This window comes from Monodelphis domestica, chromosome 3, assembly GCF_027887165.1.
Source record: "Monodelphis domestica isolate mMonDom1 chromosome 3, mMonDom1.pri, whole genome shotgun sequence".
In the NCBI taxonomy this organism is placed as follows: Eukaryota; Metazoa; Chordata; class Mammalia; order Didelphimorphia; family Didelphidae; genus Monodelphis; species Monodelphis domestica.
The window spans coordinates 45018310-45044731 of record NC_077229.1 but is presented as its reverse complement, the minus strand read 5'-3'; the positions used below and the strand labels follow the sequence as shown (position 1 = coordinate 45044731).

At 34.9% G+C, this 26422-nt stretch overlaps 1 protein-coding gene and 1 non-coding gene across 7 annotated transcripts in view; both read left to right on the top strand.

The window, feature by feature from the left end:
- IFT81 (intraflagellar transport 81) overlaps positions 1-26422 on the top strand; it is a 141454-nt gene that overhangs the window by 103455 nt on the left and 11577 nt on the right. For all 6 annotated transcript variants that reach the window (XM_001363920.4, XM_056821771.1, XM_056821769.1 and 3 more), the window contains 6 exons: positions 13880-14029; positions 15380-15508; positions 15849-15938; positions 22414-22500; positions 23018-23089; positions 23171-23256. In XM_001363920.4, the coding sequence (XP_001363957.2) occupies positions 13880-14029; positions 15380-15508; positions 15849-15938; positions 22414-22500; positions 23018-23089; positions 23171-23256 (614 nt within the window). The remainder of the gene's footprint in view (positions 1-13879; positions 14030-15379; positions 15509-15848; positions 15939-22413; positions 22501-23017; positions 23090-23170; positions 23257-26422) is intronic.
- On the top strand, positions 17377-17435 carry MIR7289 (microRNA mir-7289). The gene has a single exon (NR_127490.1). It is a non-coding gene; the product is annotated as a microRNA mir-7289 (primary transcript).

Sequence of the window (26422 nt, the reverse complement as noted above, 5' to 3'; positions counted from 1 at the left end):
TCCTCAGTCAGAACTCCTCCAAAGTCAAGTTGAAGGCAAAAGACAGGAGTCTTTTCACAGGAAGTTCTTGGCATTTTTAAAGACCATTTCTTTTCATCACTTCCTGTGACTTCCTTCCATTTTACGTGTACCAATTACAGCTAAAACTTTGCTAAGGACTGCCCAGGGAGCAGTCAGTTGATTCTGATTCCTCACCCACTATCACACATGTGGGTCACAGACCTCCCCCACTCAAATGTAAGTGGGGTTTATACCCTTCTGGTGATTAAATCTAAAAATGGTCAGGGGAGAGTTCATTTAATCTTCATACCAGATAAATAATAGTCATCCTAAAATTAACAGTGTAATATTTTTTATACTGAAGAATTTTACAAAATACTTTTGTTAGCTACACATCAGAATCATTACTGAATTTATCATTGTATTTTCTTACATCCCGTCCTTCTAACAGATTTAATTTTTTTTCCTCTAATTAATGTTATGGAAATGAAATTAGTTATATTCTTGGAGTATTAGTGTGCCTTTAATATGTTGGCTTTGAATAACTATAATCTGATATCCTTTATTACTAAGTGAAATCACATGAGGATCTGTGCCAGTTAAAATACCATCATCTTCACTACACAGAACTATCATTAATTCCAAATTCTTACTAATTGACAATTTACCCAAAACTTTAATACCTTGTAAAATGTATCATGTGTATTTTTGAAGACTGAATTTTAGAAGCAAATGATGAACTGACAACTCGGTTTAGTACTGAAATGTGTGTAGGAAATGCTACTGATTCTGTTATGATAGGAAAAGAAAGAAAAGGGGGAGAAAAAAGTCATTTAAATGTGCATTTTAAGAAAAATGAGATACTGTATTTATGACATTTTGCCTCACAATTTTAGGACATTTAGAGCAAGATACTTTGATATTTTGATTGTATTATTAGGTACCAGAACAGAAACCAAGAATTTTCACGTAGTGAAATTTTACGTAGTATATTTCTTGGTTGATATTTTATTGCAGAACTCCAGAGGGTGGAGGAGGCAGGGTTATAAAAAAATAAGAGCTTAATTATTTGTTATACAGTAATTTCTGGACTTATTCCTTTTTTTTCAAATAATTGTTCTCCTGAAATAATATGTCTGGATCAAAAAAGTTATAATTTCCTCAAAGGTAGACTCTATCATATACTTTGTTTTTTATTTTTATTTTTCTCAATAAAGTAAAACCCATAAACAAAAAATTTTCATATGTTTTTTAAATTTTTCAATGCCAAATTCTCTCCCTCCCTCCCTCCCTTGCCCTCTCCATGGAAGGATAGCAATATTATATAGATTACATATGTGCAGTCATGCAAAACATTTCAATATTAGCTATGTTGCAAAAGAAAACACAGATCAAAAACCCCAAGAATATTTAGGGAAGTTTTCCCCAATTGATGGGTATCCTTTCACTTTCTAGGTCTTTCACCACAAAATGAAATGCTATAAATAGAAGAGAGAGAGTGTGTGTGTGTGTGTGTGTGTGTGTGTGTGTGTGTGTGTGTTCTATTCCTTTTTCTTTGATTTCTTTGGGGTACAAGTCTAGCAGTGGTATTGCTGGGTCAAAGTTTATACATAAGAATAGATCCAACCATTCTGGCATTTTGAAACACTGTTCAAAGCACACTATAAAACTGCCCTTTGATGGAGAAAGGATCTACTTGTACAAAAATATTTATATGTGAAACTATTGTGCTGTTAGAAATGATGAATAAGAAGAACTGAAAAGACCCACATGAACTGATACAGAATAAAAAAAAGCAGAACCAGGAGAACATTGTACACAGTAACAGCAATATTGTGGGATGATCATATGTGAAAGACTTAGCTACTCAACAATACAACAATCCAGGGTAATTCTGAAGGACTTAGAGAAAGAATGCTATTGTCCTCTAGAGAAGGAATCATTGGAGTTTGAATGCAGATCAAAGCATACTATTTTCACTATACTTTATTTGGTTTTTTTGGGGGGGGGGTATTTTATATGTGTTCTCCTTCAATAATAATAAACAATATAGAAATAAATTTTGCATGGTAATACATGTATAACTATATCAAATTGTTTATCATCTCTGGGAAGGAAGCAAGGGAGAGACAATTGAGATTTTATAACTTCTGGAAATGTATGTGGAAATTGTTATTACATGTAATTGGTAAAATAAAATATTTATTTTTTTAAAGGCATATACATAGTTTTATAACCCTTTGGGCATAGTTCCACATTGCTCTCCAGAATGGCCAGATCAGTTCATAAGACTACCAACAGTGCATTAGTGCCCCAGTTTCCCACATCCCCGCCAACATTTGTCTTTTTCCTTTTCTATCATTTTAGCTAATCTGCTAGGCATGATTACCTCAGTTTTTTTAAATTTGCATTTCTCTAATCAAGAGATTTAGAATATTTTTTCAAATAACAAATATTTTTCAAATAACTATAGATAGTTTTGATTTCTTCTTCTGAAAACTGCCTGTGTCTTTTGACCATTTATTAGTTGGAAAATTATGTGTATTCTTAAAATTTTAACTCTATCCTCAATTATCCTCAATTAGAAAATCAATAACTATCCTCAATTAGAAAAACGAGGGCTTATATCAGATAAACTTCTAAACTTGGACTGAATTAATGTTTTTTTAATATAAAATCTTTTTAATTTGTTGTACTTTTGCAGTACTCTCTGTCTTGTCATAAATTTCTTCCCTTATCCATAAACTGACAAAACATTCCCTGCTCCCCTAAATGGCTTATGATGTCACCCTTTGTGTCTTAAGTCATGTACCCATTTTGACCTTACCTTAGTATATGGTGTGAGATATCAGTCTATGCCTAATTTCTGCCAAACTGCTTTCTACTTTCCCCAGAAATTTTTATCAGATAGTGTTTTCTTGTTCCAAAATCTTGGATCTTTGGGTTTGCCAAACTCTAGATTACTATAGCCATTTACTACTGTGTATTGTGATCCTAATCTATTCCACTGATTCACCACTATTTCTTAGCCCAGTACTGGGCTGTTTTGATAATTATTGCTTTATAATGATATTTGAGATAGGGTACTGCTAAGCAACTTTCCTCTACTTTTTTTTCATTAATAACCTTGATATTCTTGACCTATTATTTAGATGAATTTTGATGAATTTTGGGTTTTATTTTTCTATCTGTATAAGATAATTTTTTTGTAATTTGATTCATATGGCTCTAATTAAGTAAATTAATTTATGTAAGATCATCATTTTTATTATATTGACTTAACCTACCAATGAGCAATTAATGTTTCTCAACTTGCTTAGATCTGATTTTATTTGTATAAAAACTGTTATGGAATTGTATTCATATAGTACCTAGGTTTATCTTGGCATGTAGACTCCCAACTTCTGCTCTCAGTGGTTATTTTATTTTATTTTTAATTGTTTTTAAACCCTTACCTTCCTTCTTAGAGTCAATACTGTATATATTGGCTCCAAGGCAGAAGAGTGGTACAGGTTAGGCAATGGGGGTTTAGTGACTTGCCCAGAGTCACACAGCTAGGAAGTGGCTGAATCTAGAGTTGAACCCAGGACCTCCTGTCTCTAGGTCTGGTTCTCAATCCACTGAGCCACCCAGCTGCCCCCTTCAGTGTTTATTTTAAATGGAGTTTTTCTTTCTATCTTTTTGTGCTGGACTTTATTGGTAATCTAGAAATGCTAATGATTTATATGGATTTATTTTATAACTTTGCTGAAATTGTAAATTGTCAGTTAGTTTTTTAATTGCTTCCCTAAGATCCTTTGAGTACACTGTCATGTCATTTGCTAAGAGTGATAGTTTTGTTCACTCTTTGCCTGTTCTTGATTCTTTCAATTTCTTTTTCTTTTATTGTTAAGGCCAACATTTCTGCAACAATATTGAATAATAGTGGTTATAATTGGCATCCTTGCTTTACCTCTGATCTTATTAGAAAGGCTTCTAACTTATCCTTATTACAGATAATGGTTGCTTATGGTTTTAAATAGATACTACTTGTCATTTTAAGGAAAGCTCCATTTATTCCTATGCTGTCTAGTGTTTTTAATAGGAATGAGTGTTATATTTTGTAAAAAACTTATTCTATATCTGTTGAGATAATCGTATGATTTTTGTTGAGTTTGATATTGATTTAGTCAGTTATGCTAATGGTTTTCTTAATATTGAATCAGTCCTGCATTCTTCCTATAAATCCTACCTGGTCATAGTGTATGACTTTATGAAATATTACTGTAATCTCCTTGTTAGGATTTTATTTAAAAATTTTGCAACAGTATTCATTAGGGAAATTGGTTTGTAGCTTTCTTTGTTTTCATTCTCTCCGGTTTAGCTATGTAAGAGTTAAAATTTTTTGGGGGGGAAACTGAGGCAGGTAGAAATTAGTTTCTCTCTGCAAGGAGTATTATATTTTTAGAGGTTTATTAAAGGGTAAGGATTAAAGAAAATACAGAATAAGAAAGCACATGTCTAGGCCCAAAGAGGCCTAGACAATCTCACCTACATTATGAAAGAGATGTGTCTGCTGGGAAGGGGAAGTAGGAAAGAGACCTCAGTAGGCAGAGAACTCCTTTAAATAATAATTTGTGATCTTGCCCAGGTGAGAATTCAGTGCGATTACAAAGCATTCTGGAAAGTGAGCAAGGACTTCTGGGGTTTTGAGTCCAGGGTTCAAGTCTCCATTTTTACAGCTATCAACACCATATTTTGTCATAAAAGGAATTTGTTAGGACTCATAATTTATATAGTTTTAGAATTAGTTACTCTTTAAATATTTGGTAGAATTCACTTATAAATCCAACTTGTTCTGACAATTTTTCCTTAGTGAGCTCATTGATGGCATGTTCAGTTTCTTTTTCTAAAATAGGGTTGTTTATTCTCTTTCCTCTTCTATTAATCTAGGCAGTTTATATTTTTGCAAATGTTTATCCATTTCAATTATATTGTCAGAGTTATTAGCATATTATTGGCATAATATATCCTAATTTATTTAATTTCATCTTCATTTGTGGGGAATTCACTCTTTTCACTTTTGATACTGGTAATTTTGTTTTGTTTTGGTTTGGTTTTTAATCAAATTAGCCAGTGGTTTTTTAGTTTGTTTTTCACAAAAGTTTTATTTATTAGTTCAGTGGTTTTCTTACTTTCAGTTTTATTCATCTCTCCTTTGATTGTCCAATTTGGTGTTTAATTAGGCATTTTTAATTTGTTATTTTTCTAGGATTTTTTTTAGTTGTATACCCTCCTCACTGATCTGATCTTTCTCTGTTTTATTGATATAAGTGTTTAGGAATATGAATTTTCTTTTAAGTACTGCTTTGGCTTCATGCTATAAATTTTGATATGTTGTCCCATTATTTTCATTCTCTCTACTGAAGTTATTGATTGTTTCTATGATTTGTTCTTTGACCTACTCATTCTTTAGGATTAGCTTATTTAATTTCCACTTAATTTTTAATCTGTGTTTTCATGATCCTTTACGGAATATAATTTTTTTTTTTTTGCATTATGGTCTCTTTTAATTAGGTCTCAGGTCTTTTTTTTTTGGTGTTTGCTTTGTCTGTGGTCATGATAGCTATCCCTGGGGGGGGGGGTGCTTTTTTTTGTTTGTTTGTTTGTTTTCTTTTTTAACTTCAGCGGAAGCATAATAGATTCTGCTCTGGCCCTTTATTTTAACTGTGAGTTTCTGTTTCAAGTGTGTTTCTTATAAATAAAATAATACATTGTTGGATTGTGGTTTTTAATCCATTCTGTATGGGTGAATTTTTTTTTCCTTGTTTTTTCCATCCTGTTTTTTCCTTGTTTATCCTTATCTTTTTATTTTGTCTCTTATTAAAATTGTTTTGCTTCTGACCTCTACCTCCCTTAATTTTCCTTCTATCAGTTCCCCTTCCCATTCTACCATCATTTATGATAAGACTGATTTCTGTGTCCAACTGAGTATATATACTTTTCCCTCTTTGAGCCAGTTCCAATGAGATTAAGGTTCAAGTGCCCCCCTCCACTATAAAAGCTCTTCTTTTCATGCCTCTTTTATGTGAGATAATTTTCCCCATTTTTCCTCCTTTCCCCCTTCTCCCAGTGCACTCCTTTTTCTGACCCCTTAATTTTATTTTTTGTAATCATCCCATACCTATGTCCTTTATCTATATATACTCCTGCTAACTGCTCTAATAATGATAAAGTTCTTAGAGTTTTATGAATTGTCTTCCCATGTAGGAATGTAAACATTTTAACCTTATTGATTTTCACGTAACTTCTCTTTCCTGTTACCGTTTTATGTTTCTTTTGAATCTTATATTTGAAAACAAAATTTTTTATTCAGCTCTGGTTCTTTTACTAGGAATGCTTGAAAATCCTCTGTCATTATGTATCCATTCTTTTCCTTGAAGGATGGTTATTCTTCATTGAAATCCTAGCTCTTTTGCTTTCTGGAATGTCATATTTTAATCCATCTAGCTCTTTAATGTGGAAGCTTCTAAATCTTGTGTTATCTTGACTATGGCTCCACAGTGTCTGAACTGTTTCTTTCTAGTTGCTTACAATATTTTCTCCTTGACCTGGGAGACATTTGGCTATGATATTCCTGGGCATATTATATTTCATTTCTGGATCTCTTTTAGGGGATGATCAATGAATTCTTTCAATTTCTATTTTACCCTATAGTTCTAGGATACCAAGGCAGTTTTCCTTGATAATTTTTTGAAATGTGATATCTAGGCTTTTTTTTTTAACCATGACTTTCAGGTATTCTAATAACTCTTAAATTATCTCTCCTGAATATATTTTCTAGTCAGTTGTTTTTCCAATGATATATTTCACATTTTCTTCTATTTTAATTTAAAACAATTTTTTGTCATCTCATGGATTCATTGGCTTCTACTTGCCCAATATTAATTTTAAGTGATTATATTTAAGTGATTATTATTTAACAGTGAGCTTTTGTACCTCTTTTATTATTTGGCAGTTTTCTCCTTTTTAAGATGTTCTTCTCTTCAGTGGATCTTTTGTGCCTCTTTACTATTTGGCAATTCTAGTTTTTAAAGTGTTATTTTCTTCACTATTTTTATACCTCTGTTACCAAGCTATGAATTTTCTTTTCATGATTTTCTTGCATCACTGTCATTTCTTTTTTCTGGCTCTCTTATTTTATTTTTAAAATCCTCTTTGAGATCTTCTAGGAGCTCTTGTTGGACTTCTAACAATTCACATTTTTCTTTGATGCTTGTAGTTGCCTTGACATGTCTTCTTTTGGGTTTGGGTCTTGATTTTTCTTGTCACCGTAGTAACTTCTTATGGTCAGGTTTCTTTTTTTGTGGTTTGCTTATTTTCCAGACTATTTTTTTACTTTTAACTTAATATTACAGTTGGGCTCTGCTCCCAAGGTGGTGAGAAGAAAGGAATTTGTCAAGGAGTTTATCCAGAAAGAGGAGGGGAGATATAAGATGTTACCTAGCAGAGATAATCAGATCAAGTGAGGGGTTTTTAAGTTGAGGGAAACATGGAAATGTTCATAGACAGTGGGGGAGATACTATATGGAGAGATTGAAAATTATAGAGAAAGTAGGGGTGATCATGGTGGCAATATGCTGCAGATGATGGAAGGGGGGGTGGGATCAAAAGTTCACTTATAATGAATTTTGGGAAGGATATCACACAAAACAGAAAGAGATTAGTCTGAGTGATGTGAGCTGAGGAGAAGAGAAGAGGGAATGTTAAGGGAAAGCAACAGATGAGACAAAACTGATAATGGAATGAGTAGAAAAAAGTTTGAATTAGCCAAACATGATTGGGATAATGAATTAATGAGGGGGATATAAAAGATTGCCTTGCTGAAAAGGGGCATAATTGAGAATATGTAACATAAATTTTTAATGGACCCAGTCAGAACTGTTGTGTGGATTTTCTCCCTCTTTGTTCAACAGCATGAATTTAAGCAGAAAGAACAACAGAGTAATCCAAGGCTGTAGTTTAGCAAGACACTGAGAAAGTTAGGGGGACAAAGGATTCAAACATAGAGTGGACCTGATTCACTAAGGGATCAAAAGAGGGAAGGGAGAAGAGTGTAGCCAGTATAGGATTGGTAAGCTGGGAATGAACTGAGAAGTGGAGAATTGGAAGTTATGGACAGTATGAAGGGATGAGAACTGTTATTTAAGGCTATAAGACATAGGGAAAAATAGAATGATTAAAGTTATGATCAGGTAAAAGAATTTTGGAGTTCATCAACATGTAAGTAGAACACTTGTCAAGATGAAGAGAATAGTGTGTAACTTAATATGTAACTGTTGAAGAGTGGAGGAAATGGTCCTGAGAATTGAATATAATACACTTAGGGGGAATTCAGGATAGGTTAGGGAGCATCATCCCCATGTGTGTTCCCTCGTATGAGACAAGGAGATAGGTTGAAGAGAGACTGTGAGGCAGGCACTGAGCTTATTGAGGAAGAAAGGAGAATATTCTAAGGGAATGACAAATAATGGCCATGGAGGGGTAGCTAGTTGGCTCAGTAAATTGAAAACTAGACCTAGAGATGGGAGGTCCTGGGTTCAAATGTGGCCTCAAACATTTCTTAGCTGTGTGACTCTAGGCAAGTCACTTAACTCCCATTATCTAGCTCTCACTGCTCTTCTACCTTGGAACTGATATGCAGTATCAATTCTAAGACAGAAGGTAAAGGGTTTAAGAAAAAGTAATGACCTAGACCTAGGATCTGTCTAGATTAAGAGATCAATTTAAATAGTATGAACATCAGTGGAGGTGAGAGTGCTAAATTATGGTGGTAGGAGAATCACCAAATGACAATAGAAAGCAAGTACTTTGACTCTACCATAACTAGTGAGTTTGGGGCATGGGTAAATGTAAAGCCAGTACTAGAAAGCAGAAGATGGAAGGAATAAAAAAGGAAAAGGTTTAAAATAAAAGGGAATGCACTCATTATGAAGCAGGAATTCTAGAAGAGCACACTAGAAGAGATGGACAGATCTGGAGCAGGACACAAGGTGAGGACAGAGATGTAGGGTTGAGGACTATGAGAGTAGGGAATGAGTTGTTGAGAGTGAGAAACTGTTTATGTACTTTAGCAGCCAGGGGTTCTGGATTACTGGAATGAAGGAAATATAAATGAATGGGTGTATGCTAACTTTTGAGGAATGAGTCCAGGCTTGAGCATCAGTATTTGGAGAGATGTCTATACAGAGAACCAGGTAATTATTAAAGGACCTTCCTTGAAGTCCAACCTTGTGGTAAGCCTTAACATGTCCTTTGAAGCCTGAGGAGGAAGCCTGCCTCGGTATGAGGCAAGGAAGTTGAAGAAGCCTTGGGGTCAGTCTGTTCCAAAACATGGTATCTATCTAGAACTCTGGAAAAGGCTCCAAGGAGAAGAAAACAAGTGACTAGGATCAGGGCTTATGTGGAGTATTGGGAAGGTACTGCAACAAAGAGAAAGCTATTCTAGTTTAGATTATATATTTCTGTATGCATCTTTTACTTCACCTTTTAAATAAGTCCTTTGAATGCAGTCATCACATATCCCATTTATCTCTGCATTACCCACATCAACTAGAGTAATGCATTGCATTGTATATGTTAGGTGCTTAATCAGTGACTGGGCGATGTAATCAACATTGCTTTTCTTTGCAACTAGCTCCATAATTTCACTTTCCAAAAAACAAATGAAACTATGCCATCAGGTGATGAGGATAAACCCATTTTCTTTTTTTTCTTTTTATTTATTTATTTAGTTAGTTAATTTAGAGTATTTTTTCAAGGTTACAAAAATCATGTTCTTTCCCTCCCCTTCTCCAACCCCCCTCCTGTAACCAACACACAATTCCACTGGGTTTTACATGTGTCATTGGTCAAGACCTATATCCATATTATTGATATTTGCAGTAGGGTGATCATTTAGGGTCTATAACCCCAATCATATCCCCATCGACCCAAATGATCAAGCAGTTGTTTTTCTTTTGTGTTTCTACTCCCACAGTTCTTCCTCTGAGTGTGGATAGCATCTTTCTCATAAGACCTTCAGAATTGTCCAGGATTGTTGCATTGCTACTAATAGCAAAGTCCATTATGTTCTATTGTACCACAGTGTATCAATCTCTGAGTATATTGTTCTCCTGGTTCTGCTCCTTTCACTATGCATCAATTCCTGGAGGTCATTCCAGTCCACAAGGAATTCCTCCAGTTCATTGATAGGTTGAGCACAATAGTATTCCATCACCAACAGATACCACAATTTGTTCAGCCAGCCATTCCCCAATCAATGAATACCTCCTCATTTTCCAGTTTTTTGCCACCACAAAGAGTGTGGCTATGAATATTCTTGTACAAGTCTTTTTTTCCTTATTTTCTCTTTGGGGTACAAACCCAGAAGGGCTATGGCTGGATCCAAGGGCAGACAGTCTTTTAGTGCCCTTTGTGCATAGTTCCAAATTGCCTTGCAGAATAGTTGGATCAATTCACAACTCCACCAGCAATGCATTAATGTCCCGACTTTGCCACATCCCCTCCAACATTTATTGCTTTCCTTTGCTGTCATGTTAACCAATCTGCTAGGGATGAGTGATACCTCAGAGTTGTTTTGATTTGCATTTCTCTGACTATAAGAGATTTAGAACACTTTTTCATGTTTTTATTGATAGTTTTGATTTCTCTATCTGAAAATTGCCTATTCAGCTTGATTTTTCGTACAATTGATTTAGCTCTTTATAAAATTTGAGTAATTAGACCTTTGTCAGAGGTTTTTGTTATGAAGATTTTCCCCCAATTTGTTGCTTTGGTTGCATTGGTTTTGTTTGTACAAAACTTTTTAATTTAATGTAATCAAAATTTTTTATTTAAATTTTGTAATATTTTCTAACTCTTGCTTGCTCTTAACATCTTTTCCTTTCCCATAAATCTGACAAGTATACTATTCTGAGTTCACCTAATTTACTTGTAGTTTCCTTCTTTATATTCAAGCCATTAACCCATTCTGAGTTTATCTTGGTGTCAGGTATGAGATGTTGATCTAAACCTAATCTCTCCCATACTGTTTTCCAATTTTCCTGGCAGTTTTTGGCAAATATAAACCCATTTTCTAAATGTCTTCATTGGTCATAATTATTTAAACATACCCATTTTTTTGCGAAAACATTTTTTAAAAATAAGTTGTGTTTTTTTTTTTACTAAACTAATAGTACTTTAAGGCACCATTAAATCAGAAAGATTTCTGCATTCATTAATACTGCCCTAGAATAAGGAGGAGGGGAATCACCCCCATAATCTGTTTCTTATAGGAAATACATCTAAAAAAGCAAAAATGTCCCCTGGCCCCCAAAAGGAAAGACTGAAGATCAAATTACAGTAAGATACTTTTTCTCATCTTATATTTTTGCCTGGAGTACTGCCATCCTTTTTTGACTAGGACATATGAACATTCTTTTTTTTTGTTTGTTAAGAGAAACTACCCTAGAATGCCTGAATGCTTTCTTTTCCACCAATAATTAAATTCCTAAAAAAGTATATTACTTATACTGGTTAATTCCATGTTTAAGTATGTTGTTTAAAAAAGAAGACAATGATGAACTCAACACACTGTTACCCCAGCTGTTACTTTGTTGTGTGGTAGATTGATTTATTCAACCTTGAGTATCCTTGCTATTGATAAAATGTATAAATGTAAAATGGCATGTAATCAGAAGCCTCGTGAAATCCAATCTGCATTGAGTAATTTGTGGATTTGTTCTTTCACCAAAAACTTTTATAGCTTTTATCTTTAAAAATAGTTTTGGAGTACAGCAAGATAGAAAAAGCTCTGGCCTAGATCTTACTAAGGATGGCAGATGAACAGAGCTGATTTCGTTTTGGGCGTCTTGCCCAGGACACTTTTAATAGAACATATAGTTACTCCAGGGATTCTGAATCTATGGTTATGTCAGACTTCAGCATTGATTCTTAAAGAGGAAAATTCACAAGTTATTAGACCATAGTTAACTATGGTACAATTTAAGTATTTGAAACTGGTTCTCATAGACTATGAATGGATAGTTCTTCTTTAACAAAACAGTTTGGAATCATCTTTCTCTCTCAATTCACAATATGACTTCAAAACTCCTTTAGAAATTTGAAGTAGAAAAAATTTCAGAGAGGCTAAAAATTGACTATGCAAGATTATCTAATATTAGAACTTCAGGTAATAGTTAAGTCCCTTGAATTGTCCAGCAATTTATCTTGCATAAAAATTATACTTTATGAATATTTGAATTTTATAAAATAATAATTTTTAAATCTTAAACTTTTAATTATTATGCATAGAAAAACTAGCCTTTAAAATAATGACCATTGTTAAAAGAGGATAATTTTAAGAAAGATTTAATTTTGTAAACATTTCATAAGTGCCTAATATATTTCAGGTATCATGTGTATAATTAGTTTGAATTGGTAGGAATTGTTTTATATTTTTTTAATGCGGCATGTTCAGTTCTTTCTGTTGAAAATCTTCATTGATAAATTAAATTTGGAAGAATTATAGTACATCAAATTTATGGTACATTTAAAAAAGCACTTGAAATGAGCAGCATCTTTCGGTATATATGAGCTTACAAAAGAGGCATGCTCTGTTATACTCTTCAATTTCAGAAGTATTACAAACTTTTCCCAATGGTTGGAAAGTTTTTGGGTGCTTTCCCTAAAAGCTACCAACTGTGAGTGCTGTTATATTGTGAGCCATGAAATTAATTCCTTTAACTTCCACATTGCCTTCTGTTCGTGGCATTTATTTTTCTGGCTATTTGGCACAGACTTCATAAGTACATAGTCTTTCCTTACTGATTGGGTATTTGGTTATAATACCACTTTTACTAGCAATGATAAATAACCACGTGGCAGTATTTATCAAATTTATCTCTTATAAGTCTTCCTCTCAGCCTTTAGTCTTCTACAGCTTTCTAACACTTGAGAGTACATTTCATCCTGATGACTCAGATACAAAGATCACAGCTTCTTAGTATATATGAATTTTCCTAATGGTAACTACAATTATTGTACTTTTGTTTTTTAATCCTGTTGTGTCTCATACTCTGCTACTAAAAAGAATATAGCCATTTTCTAACAATTAAAGCTGTGGTCTTTCTCTGTCCCCTTCCTTCTTTGTTGCCTACCCATTCATGTATTTATTTTTTTTAAGCATGTGAATAAATGGATATAACATACAGAATGGATATATTAACTTGTAACTTATTCCAGCCATCAGTTTCCTATTGCTGGAACCTTATTGTAGGACAGTGTTCTTTTTGCTTTGGGGCATTGTAAAGTCTCAGTGAATAAATAGGATCAAGATTTCACACGTTTGCATCAACTCTTGGGGAGCTATTTAGGTAATAAATAAAACCCAGCAGGACTATTTTATTTGAGTCGGTGGTTTTTACGGGTTTCTAAAAGGTAGTCCTAAATTTCCTAATTAAGCCAAATGATTAAATCATTTACCTTTGTGACACATGAAATACAGTTTTGTGGCCTATTGGAAAGCATAACAATAATAAGTATTTATACATAACTCTAAGGTTTGCAAAAATCTCATTTTATCCTCACAACAATCAGGGAGAGGTAATTGCTATTGTTATCTCTATTCTTAAAGGTGAAGAAACTAAGGTGGTCAACGGTTAAATGACTTGCCCAGGGTCACATAGCTAGCTAAGTATCTTAAGATGGATTTGAACTCAGTTCTTTCTAACTTCCAGTCCAGTATTCTAACCATTGTGCCTCCTAGAAACATCAAATGCAAGAGAAAATCATGTTACATTCAACAATTAAGCTACTCTGCAGATTAAATTACATGTTACTATATTCTCCTTTCTTCCAGTTTAAACGTTATGTTAGTAAACTTCGGAGTAAGAGTACAGTTTTCAAAAAGAAGCATCAAATAATAGCTGAATTTAAAGCGGAATTTGGACTTCTGCAGAGGACAGAGGAACTCTTAAAGCAGCGTCATGAGAACATTCAGCATCAGCTGGTAACATTATGCCATCTAGGCCTCATCTAGGCCATTGTCAATATAAGAGCAAGAAAATGCAGAGATTTGTACCTTGTTAAATTCAACATTTTTCCTCAGAAAACTAGGAAATTATTGTTGTTATTTATTTAACTGCAAAAGAAAAAAACACTTGAGGTTTATTTTGTAGTGTAGAATTATCTTTGTCTTGTGTTATAGTAGTTCTTGAATATGATTGCTGCCTTTTTTAGATTATTTTAGTCCCCCGCTTAAGTACATCTTTGAATTTAGCTCTAGTTTTCCTTGATTTTGATTGACCCTCATGGAAAATGTCAGAAGCCAAAATGAATAGAAAGCTTCATGTAAATAAGGCACTTCGTCTTTTAAAATCTTGTCCCTTGACCTTACTAGTGGTCATCCAAGCTCAGTCTTAGACTTCCAGGATCCTTAAACGTATATCTCTTATTTGCTATATATACTTTCCTCCTTAATCCCCTATTGCTGCATTTCTACTTTCCTCCAGCCAGTCTTAAGACACTGTTCCCTCCAACTCTGTTTCCCAGTAACTTCCTCCTTTCTAAAGTCCTTTGCCTCTTTTCAATCCTCATCTTCCTCAGACTTTTATCTCTTCCAGGCTATTACGACCCCTCATACTTTCTAAAAGAAAGACTACTATTGCCTTTTTATGAAGCATTCATTTCATAATTGCATTATAGGCCAGTTTTTTAAAAATAAGCTATTGCTTTGGGCATCTGTCCTTGTTTTATATACAATAATCAGAAACCCTATACTTCTACAACTTTTAATTTCCATCTTTACTACATATGTGAGCCTCAAAAATAACAATTTTTTTAGGAAATAAATACTTCTCCCCCAAAATTGATGAAAATTTCAGGGGGGAAGTGCAGATCTAGCAAAAATTGTCTGGCTTCCGTGATCAAAAAGCAATATAAGTAGTTTCCCATATCAGTCATATATGGAGCTACAATAAGGACACATAGAAGCCAAACACAAAGAGACCAGTGTCCAAGACCTAAGAACTTCTGTTCTTACAAAGGTGCTACAACCCTTATGACGCTCCTACTTCCAGATGCAACCACTGATTACTTACGGATTTTAAATCTAACCCTGAAGATATATCTTTTATATGCCAGTAAATACTATAGGTAAATTGAGTGTGAATGAACCCATATAGGCATGTAAATCTCTTAGATTTCAAGATGTGCAGTGTACTTGTAAGATCCTAATTAAGTTTGTTCATTTACCCATGGAATGCTTTGCCATAGTTAAATCTATGACCTTGTTTTGTGGATTACCAAGGCTTTCATGTGTATTCTGTGGGGTTTTTTCTCTTTCTCATTTGCTCACCAGCAAACCATTGAGGACAAAAAGGGCATCTCTGGCTACAGTTACACCCAGGAGGAGCTCGAGAGGGTGTCTGCCCTAAAGAGTGAAGTGGATGAAGTGAAAGGACGGACACTGGATGGCATGTCAGAGATGGTGATTCTGTAACTTGTTCTCTCCCTTTGTTGGGTGTCTAGGAGGCAGATAGCAAAACCAAAAAACCAATTCTGGGTCAAAGGAAAGAAGAATGGTTTCCAAATAAAGCATGACACATACTCAGACTGCCTATATGAAATATTTTGATACAAATTTTAAAAGTTCTCTGTAGTAACTAGCAAAAATAATTGCAGGTCCGGTGTTTGCCTTGGAAGGAAAGTTCTCCCTTTCAGCATCTCTCCAAACTGTTATATTTTTCAGAGTTCTTCATCTCTTCATTCTAATGAGATTATTTCCCTAACAAGAGCACATTTGCTCATGCTTTTTGTTCCAATGACAGGTAAAAAAACTGAACTCATTGGTGGCTGAAAAGAAGTCAGCATTAGCCCCGATCATCAAAGAGCTAAGACAGTTGCGCCAGCAGTGCCAGGTAAGTAGCAGTGACGGGGCGACATTGAAACACCTGTGAATCCTGTACTGCCACTCTGCCGGAAGGGTTAGGATTGTAAATGTGTTCTGTCCTGTTTACTGAGGCCAGTCATGGAAATAATGATTCATCAGAAATGAATGAGGAAATTATGGGCCATTAAAAAGAGTTTCATGTAATTTATTTTAATTGTTGTAGACTTTAGATTATTTTACGAAATTATCTTAAACACAAATCAATTAGGCTGATATTCCTAATTTAACTTTTATGCAAGCAAGTGCTATAAATATATAGTCACACTCTTCTGTGACCAGGTGAAGCTTGAGAGCCTGCTGATGTGGAGTGATGCCAGGCTAACTCCAGAATAATGAAGTTACTGTGTGGTATGCCATGATATCTTGTGATATGTAATGAGATGCCATTACTTGGAAGTTAGTTCTTACACCACTTTAAAGATTAGCAGATTGAAGGTAAGTGTACTCCACAAATCCAGGTCATTTGGCCATGGCCATTTGATGTTAACAATGTTCATTTAACTTTTTGACATTGTAATTTGGTTTTGAATCCCATCTGTTTTAATAGTGCTATGTATGCCTTGAGAATATAACTTGAAAACTTATCATTAGAGCCATCAATTTTTCAGTGATTAAATAATAACAGCTGCCAATATTAGGAGTATTGAAGGTCTGGGAAGCACAGCAAATTTATGATGATTTTTTTATAACCTTGTCATGACCAGGACAAGTTTTAGTATGAGATAAAGGGAATATGCTTTAATAGTTAAACTCTACTAGTTAGTAGAGTTAGAAGAGATCTGAAATAAATGTAGCACTCTCTTTAGATTATGCCTCTAACTTGTTGAGGGGCCCCAGAGGGTGTTACAGTTGAGCTCTAGAGCGCCTGCATTCTAACACTGCCGCTCTCAGATCCATTTGGGGGTGCTTTCTTCTAACAGCCAATAGATAGCATTTTTTTAAAGTAACTTATGGTTAAATAAGCTCACAACTGTGTCACCCCAAGGCCTTGATGTCTTTTCAGTACACATGGAATCCTCACAAAATCATTCTAGATAGGTTGCTTAACTGAGTTCCTAAGACCTTTTCCTCCCTATAGTATGAAAGGGGCCATGGTGTTAAGATAAAGGACTTTAAGTTATGGGAAATTGCTTCTCCCACTTGCTAAGCTCTAGTCAGTGCAAATAGGAAACCCATGAAATAGTCACATGAATTTGAATTGGAGCTATTAAAGGTGATAATTATGCAAAGTATGGTCATTGGTTCTAGCCCAGTGGAAATAGGCAGCATGAATAATAAAATAGGGTTGCTTCTGTATCTGATGAAAAGGCATTTGAAATGTTCCCTTCCATCGTTCTTGATGTCTGTTTATTTTGCTCTGGAACAGAGGTGTCAAACTCAGAAACAGATCCCTGCAGGTCTCAAACTGAGCAGCTGGTGGGCTATGAGCAGAAGTGTCAAACTCACAGCCCACCAGCTGCTTGGTTTGCGGCTGACATAGCTGCTTTGCCTTCATTTTGACCTTTGCTGACTCCTCTAATCTGACTCTAGGACTACTTAATTTTTCACCCTTTGTAAAAATCACCTTTAACCAATCTCTCGTCCTGGATGCTCTCTCCTCTCTTGGCCTCTATAACACTACTCTTTCTCCTGGTTCTTCTCCCCCTCTGACCATTCTTTCTCATTTTCCTTTGCTGGTTCATCATCCAAGTCATACCTCCTAAATGTATTCTTTTTTTTTTTTTAAACCCATACTTTCTGTCTTAGATTCGATACTGAGTATTGGTTCCAAGGCAGAATAGCAGGTAAGGACTAGACAGTTGAGTTTAAGTGACTTGCCCAGGGTCACACAGCTAGGAAGTATTTGATACCAGATTTGAACCCAGGTCCTCCCATCTCCAGGCCTGGTATTCTATCTACTAAGCCACCAAGCTGTCACCCCTCCCCCTAAAATGAATTCTCCAAAGCTCTATCCTAAGCTAACTACTTTTCTTTTCCATTTTCTTGTTGACCTCATCAACTCATAGAATTTAAATAACATCTCTATGCCAATGACTCCCAAGTCTATTTATCTAGATTCCTATCTCACTCTATTGAACATATTGGTGTTCCTTAGGATTCTCATACTCAACAGATATAAAACAATACTCATTGTTCCCCCAAATCCCAGCCTGCTTCCACACTTCTTTACTTCTGATATAGGTATCACTATTTTTCCAGTCTCCACAGTTCATAATCTTAGCATTATCCTTCACTACTCACTCTCCTGTGTACCTAGCCATTTCATCTTTCATAACATCTCTTGTATCTTATCCCTTCCTTTTGTTCACCTTAGTTCAGGCAATCACCACCTCTTGCCTAGGTTATTGCAATAAGCTCCTGATTGGTCTCTCCATTCCAAGTCCTCCCCCCATACACACTTGACTTACCACAGAGATGCCAAAGAGATTTTCATTAAGAACAAATGTGACTGAAGAAATCAAAGCCATCCATGGTCATATGAAAAAATGCTATAAATCACTCTTGATTAGAAAAATGCAAATTAAACAACTCTAAGGTATCACCTCATACTGGCCAATATAACAGAAAAGGAAAATGTTAAATGTTGAAGAGGAGGGAAATTGGGCCACTAATGCACTATTGATGAAGTTGTGAACTGATCCGACCATTCTGGATAGCAATTTGGAACAGGCTGAAAGGCTATAAAACTGTACTTTTTAATCTAGTAGTACCACTACTAAGTCTGCATTCCAAAAGGATTTTAAAAAATAAAAAGAGAAAATAACCTATTTGTACAAAAATATTTATTGTAGCTCTTTTTGTGGCAGCAAAGAAAAATGGAGGAGTTGTCCATTAATTGGAGAATAGCTAAACAAATTGGGGTATATGTTTGTTATGCAATACTGTTGTACTATAAGAAATGACAAGCAGGATGAGTCCAGAAATTCTGGAAAGACTTATATGAACTGATGCAAAGTTAAAGAGCAAAACCAAAAGAACATTGGACACAGTGGCAGCAATATTTTTTTAATGAACAACTGTGAATGACTTGGCTATTCTCAGCAATGTAGTGATCTAAGACAATCCCAGAGACTCATGATGAAAAAATGTCAAATGGCTCCAGAGAATAAGCTGATGGAGTCCAAATCCAGACCAAAGCATTCTACATTTCACTTTATTATTTCTTCTTCTTTTATGTTGTTTAAGATCTTTTCCCCAAAATGACTAATATGAAAAAATGTCACTCCCATAAGTCACCAAACTGCAGTGGCTCCATAGTGCCCCCCCCCCCCCAATCAAACATTAAGAATTCTCTTGTGCTTGTAAAGCCCTTCTCAATCTCATCTTGCCCTATCTTTCTGGACTCTACATTCTTCTCCATCTAGTCAAACTTGACTTTCTCTGTTCCTCTCACACAAGATTTGATCTTCTTTCTCCAGGCTTTTCCACTAGCTGCCCCCATACCTAGAACACTCTTTCTTCACCTCTGCCTCATACTGTCCCCCTCTTTCTTCAAGGGGCCACTAGATAGCTCAGTGGATAGAGCACCAGGCCTGGAATCAGGAAGACCTGGGTTCAAATCTGCCCTCAGACACTTCCTAGCTGTGTGATCCTGGGCAAGATGCTTGACCCCAATTGCCTAGCCCTTGTACTTCTGACTTAGAGTTGTTACTAAGGCAGAAAGCAAGGGTTTAAAAAAATGTAGTACCAGTACTATTTTCTTCCTTTTCTGATTTGCTAATTCTGTCCCTCTCAAGCTTCTTTGGATTGAACTACCTTGCATTTATTTGTATTTATTCACATTTTGTTTATGCTTTGTACCTACTATTGTCTCCCTATTAGGAAATAAGCTACTTGCTAGTAGAGATTGTTTCATTCTTTGTATTTGTTTCCCTGCTGCCTAACATATTACCTGACTTATAAAGTTGTTGTTTAATAAATATTTGGTTGGTTGGTTGATTGATTAAGTATGTACTGCTGTCTCTCTCCAATGGAATGTAAACTCCTTGAGGGAAGAGGAACAGTTTTGTTTTTTGCCTTTGTTTCCTCTAGCGCCTAGCAGGATGATTTACACATATTAGACATTAATAAATTTGTATTCAATTGCATTGAACTGCTGTAGTTATATGCAAAATTTTAAGTTGAAAAAACATTTGGTCTTCGGTATATCCTGAAGTTTTATATCCTATTTACTGTATTTTCATATATTGGTTATACATGTGGTAATTCACATAATGAATCATGCAACTTAAATTTAAATGTTTAGAAATATTATGGGAATGTCATTTTTTGTTCTTTCTTTGATTGCTTCTGTGGCCTTTTCTATACATTGCTCCAGTCCCAAACTAGCAATGTAGTATTGCTTGCCCTCATTTATACAAAGAGTTATAACTATGGATCTGTTCAATTCATTTAATTCTTCTATTGTACCAGTGAATTCCATTTCAACTCAGAGGGACAATTTAGCAGTGTAAGAATTTTCTTTTAAAATTTTGACAATTTGGAAGAGCCTACATTATTCCTTGTTTTACTCATGATCTATTTCCAGATATTAAGTATAACATTATTTTCCTGGATTAAAAATAATTTGGATTAATTGCCCTATAAGAATTGGTGAATCAAAGAACAAATCTTAGAAACAATAGTTCCATGTCATTCAAGATAATTGTAGCATAAGACAGCATACCAAAATTTGGGAAATATATCCAAATACTTTCATCAGCAAAAGAAAGAAAAAAAAAACAGACCAAAGAATTGGGCATACAACTAAAAATGTAGAAAACAAAAAATATGTAGATAATCTCAAATAAACACCAAAATAGGAATTCTGAAAATCAGAAAAAATATTAACAAAATTGAAGAAAACAAAATCAGCCATTAAATTATTTTTTAATTAGTTTTTTTCCTCAAGGGGAGAAAATAACAAAATAGGTAAACCATTAGCTAATTTTATTTTTCAAAGAAAACTAAAGATAAGGAGGACTATGAAGAAAAATTGGGAAAGTGAATAAATATGAGTAATTACTCATTACTGATCTGGGTCTGAAATAAAGTTCTTCTCAAGTTGGAAATTAGAACTAATGTCCATTGTGTAACAGATAATTTTAGCATTGTGACCTAAATTATGTTAATTATTGGTCGCCATGGATATCCCAAATAATAAAATAAAAATACCCAAGTCAGTCTGAAATTTTATGGTAATTTAATTAATATAGTGGAAAGAAATTAAGAAGAAGGGAGAAGGAAAGGGTGTAGGATTTTCTCCCGCCTGGCTTGTACTGGGTGGGAAGATTAGGGGATCTAGAAAGTAAGGGTTTGGAGTGTGAAAGAGGAAGGAATCAGCCTGAACTCCAAGAGGGCTCACCCAAGGTGCCTGAACCTGAATTAGCTCAAGTGAAAACTCACCGCCAAAACCCAGACAAATAGCTGCCACCATGCCAAGATGTCGGAATGCTTAGCACGCTGCCAGCCAGAGACACCTCTCCAGGAAAAGAGCCCAAAGAGAGCAAGTGACTTGCCCTATATAGATGGTTTTACATCACTTTCCTGCATCTCATCTGTACCAATGTTAGCTTAGCTTGACTTAGGACAGCCCAGGGGTCTGTCCACTGTTTCTGCACATGTCTGTTGAAGGCCATTTTCTCAAATACTTAATCCTTGAGTATGGTGCAGACATTCCTGACCTTGTTAAACTATGTAGGGTGGAGAAATGTAGAGTTCCCAAGGCCTGATTCTGTTAAACCAAGTATCTCCATTGTTACTAATCAGGAGATAGCTAAATCAGATCTTCTAAAGTACGATCTGAGTAGGGTGGTAGTTTTAAAATTCACAATTGAGAAAAGAAATGAATACATACATACACATGTCTGTAGTGCAAGGAAAATTAACATTCTACAAGTTTAAGGATGTCCCAGAAACTGTAACTGACAGGTTTTTTATTTTTCATTATAAAATCTTGTTTTTGCAAAAAAAAAAAATTAAATAGTACTCTATAAAGGAAAATGTGTTTTTACTAGTACTAAAAGTCTTTCCTATTACATTTAATGTGATCTTTATGTAACTCTAAACCTAATGTTCAGTGGTATTTTTTTCTAATATTGGTCTTTGTTGCACACGTGATGAACTTATTACTTTTAAAGTATAAAATCTTTATGACTTTTAAGACACATGAACCAACCAAATGTGATAGCACCGGGGAAAAGGGAAGAACAAACTCATGAAGCTATTCTATTCAAGTCATGGAATATGAACATGAGAAGAAAGATTGTATGTTGTTTATTCACCTGATCTTTTAAGATGCAACTTGAGTAACTGCCTCTTCTATAATCATTCCCCTGTGTCCCCTTGGTTTACAGAAATAATTCAGTATGTATGATTCAATTACAGGATTAACAGGAGCAGGCAGTGCTTTAAAGCTAAATTCCAGTTTTCATTTTCACAATTCTCTGCCCCTTTCCTACCAGGAACTGACACAGGAGTGTGAAGAAAAGAAAACACAGTATGACAGCTGTGCAGCGGGCCTGGAAAGTAATCGGTCCAAACTTGAGCAGGTGAAAAGAATTGTTTTAATCACATAAACGTGATGGCAGGAATAATGGTGACAACCTTGCTCCACGTAAAGGAGGAGCTCCTTCCTCTTACCAAACACATCCGTCCAGCAGCTTGAGAGTGTTGGTGGGCAAGTGTTTCTCATGTGGTTGCTCAGTCTATGCACTGGTTCACCTAGTTCTTCCTGTGTTTATTGTCCTTTGCTGTATTGCGCCGGAATCTATTACCTGTGGAAAAGTCTTAGCCCAGCCAGCTCTCTTCTGGATCTGGATTTTTCTTCTCTCTTTGATGGCTGTCACTGTTGTATTCTGGAGTAAACTAACAGTTTTCTTCATAGTCCTAGAACATGTGCACCTGAAAGTTTTTATATACATAGATAGCATCTGTTGGTGTCTGTTAAATTAAAATCACTAAGGGAAAATTTGTTAGAAAGTTATATATTTAACTCTGCTTAGTGAAACAGAAGGCTGTTTCTTTTTAACATGTTGAAGACTGCTGCCCATTCTTATCCCATTTTAGGAAGTTAGAGGGCTTCGGGAAGAATGTCTTCAAGAAGAAAGTCGTTACCATTATACAAACTGTATGATTAAGGTAAGACAAGGAAAACTGACTGTGAAACTTTTGGGAGATTTTTACTCATTAGTGTCTTAAAAGCCCTCTCTTTCCATTTAGAATTTAGAAGTCCAGCTGAGGCGTGCTACTGATGAGATGAAGGCCTATGTCTCTTCTGATCAGCAGGAAAAACGGAAGGCAATTAGGCAAGTGTATTTCTTATTCCTCACAACTTCAATATATTTACAGAATTTCTTAAATATAGTTCCATTGGAAAAATCTTTAGTTCAGAAGTGAGCATATTCAGGTTTAAATATTGAAGCATAATTTTTGTTCCTGAAAACTGTTCTTCTCAATTGTCCATTCTGTTCAGCAGCTGGTTTGACCTTTTAAAAAAAAATTTTAATTCTACTGAATTCACTGATTGTTTTGTTTTATGATCATAGCCTAAAAACCACTGGAATATTCTCATTCCCCAAATCATTCCATATTTTTAAAAAACTGAGGAAAATTTGGAATTGCAAAAATTTCCATATTAGAAACAAAAATAATAATTTTAAAACCTAAAATCTTGAGATGAGGAGAAAAAACACCAGATTTGAAGTCAGAGGAACACAGTGCCTACCTAGCACATAGTAAGTGTTGGATAAGTGTTTTCTCTGTTTAGCTGTCTAGTTCCATTCTGGAAGATCCTCTGGACCAGATGATCTCTCAAGTCCCTTCCAAGTCTAATTCCTGTAAAATGTGTTTGAATGATAAGAGTCCAAAAGAGAATTCAGGGGAATTTGTCTTACAGTAGCAAGTTTCTGGCCTGTAAAATGATCATTTCAAACTGGAGATGGACTAACTTAGGCTACACTAAGAAATCCCAGCCCCATGCAGTTTGGGAGAATGTCTTCTCAATAATATCATAATGATTCAAGCTTTGTTCTCTTCGATCCCTTGGTCTGAAACCTTTTGGAGGCATAGAACTTTGCTTCTTTGGAAATATCCCTTATGTGCTAAACCCCAATTGCCTACTTAGCTATTGCTATATGCCCCAGAAGTGGCTGCACTTTCATCATTCAAAATTTATTGAGGGACATCTAGGTAGCTTCATGGCTAGGGAAGCAGGCCTGGAGATGAGAAGTCCTAGGTTCAAATTTGACCTTAGACACCTCCCAGCTGTGTGACCCTGGACAAGTCACTTGACCCCCATTGCCTAGCCCTTACCACTCTTCTGCCTTAGAACCAATACGCAGTATTGATCCCAAGATGGAAGGTAAAGGTTTAAAAAAATTTTTATTGATCACCTGCTGTGTGCAATACTCGGGAAGCCTTGGTGAAGAATGAAAAGAAGCACATAAATAAATCCTAGTCACCTTTTCATAGCTTTTTCCAGCTCTCAATAGTGCTGGGGATATAGTATGATAATAAATCCCAACTGAAATATCAGCTGTTTTGTTTGAACTGTCAGCAGACTAAGTTGAAGTTTTCATGTCTTGAAAATATCTGTTTTGCTTTGACCTTCCAGATTTGAAATAAAGTTATTTTAACTTCATCCATATAGCAATAATTTTTAAGTGATGTTTCTGTTAGAAGAAACAATATGGAATTAAGAAATGGAATTTCTTTGCAGAATTTGGATAACTTTTCAATGTGTACCAGAATTTAAGTAAGACTTAAAGTATTACTATTTATAGAGCAAACATTTTCCTAAGGCTACAACATATTGGACCCAAAATGTACTTATTCAGATGTCTTTTGAATGTCAACTCAGCTCAAGTAAATCTGTGTGGTCAATGCTAAGGAATGCAATAAGTTAATTTTGGACTCTAAAAATAGAAAGTTTTAAAAAATTAAGTTACATTCCTTCCAATGTCATTATAAATAGTAAAAAAGAAAATGTTTCTGCTGAATTTTCTGATCAGTTTTCCAGTTAAGATGCTTTCCTTCATTCCTTAATCATAATCTCCTACCACCTCACTGTTTTTCTCCAAAAAAAAAAAAAGTATTATGTCAAGAGTAGAATTGTATGTGACGAGAACATGAAAACGAAGTGTAATTCACTGTCTTGTGATTTCATCCATATATATTACTAATGCAAGATACACTTTAAAAAATTTCAATGTTGTGACTTTTTTCCTATCAGAACCACAGGTTAAAGTGATTAGTTTGGTTTAAAATGTATATTTGGTTTAAAATGTATAACTGATGTCCCCATTTTTATTTTGGAAAAGGTTGTTTCTTTGTTGTCATTGTAAGAATTTTTGCCCTTTATAAAATTGAAAAAAAATACAATAATTATAACAATTCACAGTTGTTTCTTAATGTTTACAAAGGGCTTTCCCCACAATAACTGAGTAAAGTAGGTAGTACAGATATTATTATCCCCATTTTCTGATGAGGAAACAAATAGGTGGGAAGATGACTTGCCCAAAGTCACAATTGTGAGGCTGAAGTTCAAACTTGGGTCTTGACTTTTCTGTCTGAATTCAGACATAGTTCTAGCACAGTCAGCAGATTGTTTTCATGTAAATCTTTACTCACCAAGAAGAGCTTAAACCAGCTAAAAATTGTCACAATCTATCATGTCATCATTACTTAATTTTAATTCAGTAGATAGAAAATGAACCTAATGGGGGGGGGTGTTATTTGTTTGTTTACTTCTGCACCACCACTCTTAGTTACTATACACCTTCTTAAGACAACTCTGAAATGGTTTTTGCAGTATTACTTGTACTTTAACACCCTACACAACCTTATTTACAGGATTACAGGATGTTACTAACTTTAGCAAAGCAAATACCAGTGGAGCATGGATTACACCGTCCTACAGAGCTTTTGATAGCACATTATGCTGTAGAAGCAATAGAGCTAGGAACATCCTACTGGATATGAGATCGGCTGTATAATTGTAATCATTATGTAATATCCCCAGGCTGTAGCTTTGATGGCATTTTGGCTTTGTTTGCCCTTAATTAATTTACCGTGTCTTTTCATTCTGTCTACACTTTTATCTTCAGATGTTTCATTCCTTGTTCTTATATCCTTGGCCCCTAATACAGCACTTTGTACATAATAGTAGATACTTAATGAGTTTTGTATCCTCATAACTCCCACTATTGCAGCCAGAGCTACTTCCCTTTTGTTCAATAGCCATCTCTCTTCATTTAAGACTACTCTTGTCTTTTTTTTTTTAATTCCTCAGATTCGGTTCTCTAAACTTCTAAATGTAAATAAATTCTAAATTTGTTTAGTATACAACGTATTCTTAAAGAGGATAGCAAAAACACAATTATTCTAGTCTTCCATTTATACCAGAAATAGGACTCCAATATCTGCCTTCTCTTTCAGGTCATCCATACCTTTGTCCTAGCTCCATATCCTTTG